At 49.2% G+C, this 4,830-nt stretch overlaps 1 protein-coding gene across 4 annotated transcripts in view; it reads right to left on the bottom strand.

Annotated features, from left to right (window-relative positions):
• The window catches only part of WLS (wntless Wnt ligand secretion mediator), a 137,522-nt gene that overhangs the window by 53,382 nt on the left and 79,310 nt on the right, over positions 1 to 4,830 (bottom strand). For all 4 annotated transcript variants that reach the window (XM_003784229.2, XM_023509774.1, XM_023509775.1 and 1 more), the window contains exons 4-5: positions 1,617 to 1,778; positions 140 to 276 (exon numbers count right to left, since the gene is read on the bottom strand). In XM_003784229.2, the coding sequence (XP_003784277.1) occupies positions 140 to 276; positions 1,617 to 1,778 (299 nt within the window). The remainder of the gene's footprint in view (positions 1 to 139; positions 277 to 1,616; positions 1,779 to 4,830) is intronic.

The following is a 4,830-nucleotide window of genomic DNA, read 5'->3' as shown; positions in this document are numbered from 1 at the left end:
GGAGAAAAGGAGACTGGGAGGACCCTGGTCAGACCACTGCCCATGTGTGCCACAGCCTGACTGCTTGAGCCGGACCCCAGCAGAGCCAGGTGTGTGGGAAGCCGGAGTCCCCTCCGGGCATGTGGAGACCAGCTCTTACTTTTCCAGGAGCACAGGGGGCCGGGACATCCTGGTGATCCTCCTCCAGTACCACACCATCACGATGAAGATGCTGGGCGTGAGGAAGGTCTTCATGGCAAACCACACCTTGGTGAAGCCTCCGTTTTGGTGGATCCCCTAGACAGAGCCCAGTGGGAATGCCGGAGGTGAGCTGAGCGGAGTGTCACTTCCAGCCCCAAGTGCCCACTAGGGAGCCGTCAGGAGAGAGCTGGTCTGCTGGGCTCTGGTATTCCCAGCACACACGCCCTCACAGCCCAGCCCTCCTCACACTGCAGTACACAGATCAAAAGGCTTAGAAATGACCCTGCTCTCTGCAAGGGTCACGAGACCAGGAGGTAGAGAGGGCAGTGCGCCCGCAGCAGTGGTGCTCACGCACTGGGGTCTGGGAGAAGTGCTGGAGGCAGCCTCACCATTTCCAACAGACCTGCCTCAGATTCAGCAATGTTTAAGCTAATAATGCTTAAAGGCACAGCTTAGAAGTACAGATTTACAGGGCATCCTGGAAGCATGGTGTCCCCTCAGCTACTGCCCCACAGAACGCCACATTTGAGGTAGAACCAGAAATTTTAGGCAAAAGCAAAGAGAACCTTCTGTTTCTCCACACCCCTCTCAGCTCTTTAATCCCCCTTTGAGGTCCGTACCAGACAAATGTGGTCTACCTGGGGCTGTAGGGGTGTTTTCTCTGTGCTAAGGAAGTGATTATGACCATGAACAGAGATTTTCCCGCAAGGTTTTCATTGAAAAGTTGCAGATGGGTAAATGTATCAAGGTAAGTCTACATGATAAAACCAAAGCAATACTGGGAAGCATATTTATATTATATTCACCATTTATGTTCTGTATACCATGAAGTGAAGTAAGCTGTATGAGTCAGTTCAGTATGGTCTTGGGTTTTTTTGGGAGGGAACTCTCACGTATGTATATACACATAGAAAAAGCAGCCACGGTCACTATGGATGGTGGGCATTACAGGTAACGTTGAGCTCATCTCTATCTTCACCTACACTGTATGATTTTCTACAATAACTGCTTATCTACCCTTCTCCCAATTGAACAAAATAAAATGGAAAGAACCTAAAACACCTGTTCCCTCCACCATCTGTGCGTGCAAGGTGCAGCATGGGGGAAGGGAGAAGCACTTCGATCTCGGCACTATTCATTACACAATTATGGCCATAACATCATGATGACTATAAGTGATTTTAAGCCCGCTTAAAATCCTAAGTGGGTGCAATAATTGCATTATTTTCAATTTCTGTAATCTCTCCCACAAACAAATTCACTCTGCAATCTCAGCCGTCCTGGGTATGGAATTATTCCCATTTCTCAGGTCAGATGAGTGGGGCTCAAGCTGCCGGGAGAGAGACCGAGTTCCTTTCCGAATCACACGCCCAGAGCCAGCCTGCCTGGCCTAAGTCCCAGCATCACAGCCAGCTGGATCAGTTTCCTGCACTCACCACGAACCGAATGTCCTTGATTTCCCCAATGCCCACGTTGATTTTTTTCTTCTCATTCACGGGCAGCCGGATGTTTAAAAGGTAAAACTTATGAGCCACAGACCCGATTTCCATGAAAGGAAGGACATCACAGTCATAGTATCGGCCCTCATGCTCGGGAGTCTGGAAAAAGAACACAAGGTTTGAGGCAGGATCACTATTTCCAACAGACTGTCTGCACTCATTTCCCTGGACTCATAGCACCGATTTTTAAAATCTAACATTCATGTCTGACTTACTAAGATTTAAGAGGGTACAGATGATGTTCCATTGCTTGCGTTTGCGAGGTAAAATCCAAGTTGCAATTGTGCCCCCACTCAGGGGTGTGCTGTGTACCCTACATTGTGCCTGGTAAGGGCTCACACATCCCCCCACTTGAGTTTAATTGTTTTTCTCTCCTGTGGGTGTGTGGTCCTTTATCTATTGGTTTCACATTAGTATTGAGTACACCGGATATTTGGAAAAGCTAGTTTAAAGCTAGAATTAAAGATACACCTTAGAGGTACAGATCACCCCAGCCCTAAAAAAAAAAAAAGAAAAGAAAAGAAAAAAAAATCAGCCACAATCAAGGTAGAACCGGAGAATTTTTGTCTTAACTTCTCGGATCTGTAACATTCTTCAGAGCCTCACATATGAGTCTGGTTTACAGGCCCGGGGAGATTTTATTGCAGTGTGTGTCAGAGGTCTCTAAGGCTCCGTGGAACAGTCAACTTCTCAAATGTTTGGGAAGAAGCTTCCACTGAAGTTCATTACTCTCCTTGATGAGGGCTAATTATGTTCACGGTTTGGGCCTGAAGGGGCAGCTACAAGGAACTGAAAATACCTTCTTTTTGTTGACTTGATAGGAACAGAAGTAACCCAAGGAGCCCTTGGAATTTGCAGAGGACAGACCGGGAGGAAGGGTAGGGACGAGATCGTCTGCCAGAGAAACTCACCCAGATGTCCTGCCTCCAGAGCCTCCTAACTACCATCAGGCAAGAAGGCAGAAAGAAGCAGAAATCCAAATGAAATAAAAACATAGCCCAGTTTCTGGAAAGGTTCTTGGGCTTCCTTCTAAATCATTTAAGAGGTACTGCCCAGCACACAGGGTGGGGGACTGGAGAGCAGGGCTCCTTACCGACAGTCAGAGCTTCTGGTGCAATGACCAGACTTGTACAGACGGAGAGGACGCACCTGGCAGAGGGGCAGGCCGACCCCTGGCCCGGGGCTCCCGCTCGCCTCTGCCCTTCCCCCTGGGTGGCAGATGTAGCTCATGGCCATTTTCATGAGACACCACCAGGCGACTGAGGCGGCATGCAGAGGAAACACACTCTCTGTGGAAGGAATTCTGCTTGCGTTCCAACCTCACTGCAGGGTAGACGGTGCTTCTGTGCAGACGTCTCTCTCCCATCTACTCTTTCTTAGGCTTACAAACTAGGACTGGGATTAGGGCTCTGCTGGGACCTCTGAAACAGCAGGCAGGCTTGAGTTCACCCTCAGATTAAGCTTCAGTGAGGAGGCCGGTTACCCTCTGTGGTCACAACAAGAGGACAATTTTCTAATGTGTTATAAATAAAATAATTCAGAGTCTTAATTTATATAGAGAAAGTGAGGCTCTGAATGGGAAGGGAACAAGACCACCATCTGGTGGGTAGCTTCTCAAGGTCCCAAAAGCAGAAGCAGAACTGGGACGAGGACAAGGGCCCCTGAGTCCAGTCGGACCACACTGCTTCCACCCAGGGATGAGGACGGGCAGTGTGGCAGGAGGAAAGCAGTGGCATCACCTCAGTCACGCCAAGACCCAGGCAGCTGCTGTGATGGAGAGTCAAGGCCAGCAGGCTGCAACTCTAGTCCTGACCTTGTCCCTGCTGGGTACCTGGGGACGCCCTGCCTCATGTGGCCTCAGTTTCCCCCTAAGTAAAGTGAGAATGTTAAATGGTCTCTGGGGTCACTTCCAATTTCCTGCCATGGGTTTCTGGGTGTCCCACACTTCTCTGTCTATAGAGAGGGTGACACCATCACCCATGAGGCCATTTATTTACCTAAGTTCAACAAATTTGGAGAGACCACATTGGCTTCCAGGATCCTGGCCTGGCCTAGGTCTCAGAGACAAATCCACTGTATCCTGTCAGGGGCTTTCTTTTTTTTTTTTAAACACACTGAAGTTCTGCCTCTGCCAGTATTTAGGGCATTTAAGAAGAAAGATTCCTCTTTCTCTCCCTCCTTCCCCCACTCCCCTCAGTCCTCCCCCAACTCCAGCGTGAGACTGGCTAATTAGGACAAATTACAGCAGGTGGCAACTTGACTTTTTTTTTTTTTTTTAACTTCACAATCCACCAGGGACTAAAAAGCTTTAAAGCAATTTCTCATTTAATCTTCAGACTGAAGACTAAATTCCACTGCAATCAAAAAGCACAGACTTGATGATTCATTTCCTTCACACCTTTCCAGGTTTAATATCGTTCTTGAAAGGGATCGACACATCCTAAAGATAATTAAGCAGCCGTCATTAGGAAGCAGTTGCAGGCAAACATCTCTCCCGGCCCTGCTGCTGGGCGCCCTCCGCCTGTGAGGCAGGTGTCCCCTTTTCTGAGGATGAAATTCTGTATCCAAAAGCCCTCTAGTCTGGGTGTTCAGTCTCCCCTCTCAAAGACGCAATCAACGTGAAGCAACAGCAAGAAAGGTTTTAATTAATTTCCTCCATTGCCTACAAAGATGTTGGAGTGCTACAAAGATGTTGGAGTGCTGGCTGGTCCTCTCCCAGGTCCTGCGGCTCCTCTTTGCCAGTTGTATTTGTGGCTTTGGTGGGGGCGGGAGGAGGCCCTTTCTGTGGTGCTCAGCAGAGGGTTTTAGGCAGCGGCTCTCAAACTTTAGGGTGCTTAAGGCCTGAATTGAAGGCCTGTTAAAACACAGACCCACTGGTCCTGCCCCTGAAATTGTGATTCACTAGTTTGAGGCCGTGACCTGGGAATCTGTAATTCCTGCAAGCTCTTGGGTAGTGCTGGTCCTCAGATCACACTTTCTGTAGCTCCGGTCTGGACCCTTGCAGCTCCCAGTGCTGCAGTCAGCAGGTGTTCACGGTGTAGGGTATGACGGCCACCCTTGAGCAGGTGTTCAGGTGTAGGGTGTGACGGCCATCCTCGAGCAGGTGTTCAGGGTATAGAGTGTGACGGCCACCCTCGAGCAGGTGTTCAGG

Source organism: Otolemur garnettii, unplaced genomic scaffold (assembly GCF_000181295.1).
Source record: "Otolemur garnettii isolate 467f Iridium unplaced genomic scaffold, OtoGar3 scaffold00010, whole genome shotgun sequence".
Lineage (NCBI taxonomy): Eukaryota > Metazoa > Chordata > Mammalia > Primates > Galagidae > Otolemur > Otolemur garnettii.
This window is presented reverse-complemented; position numbering and strand designations above follow the sequence as displayed.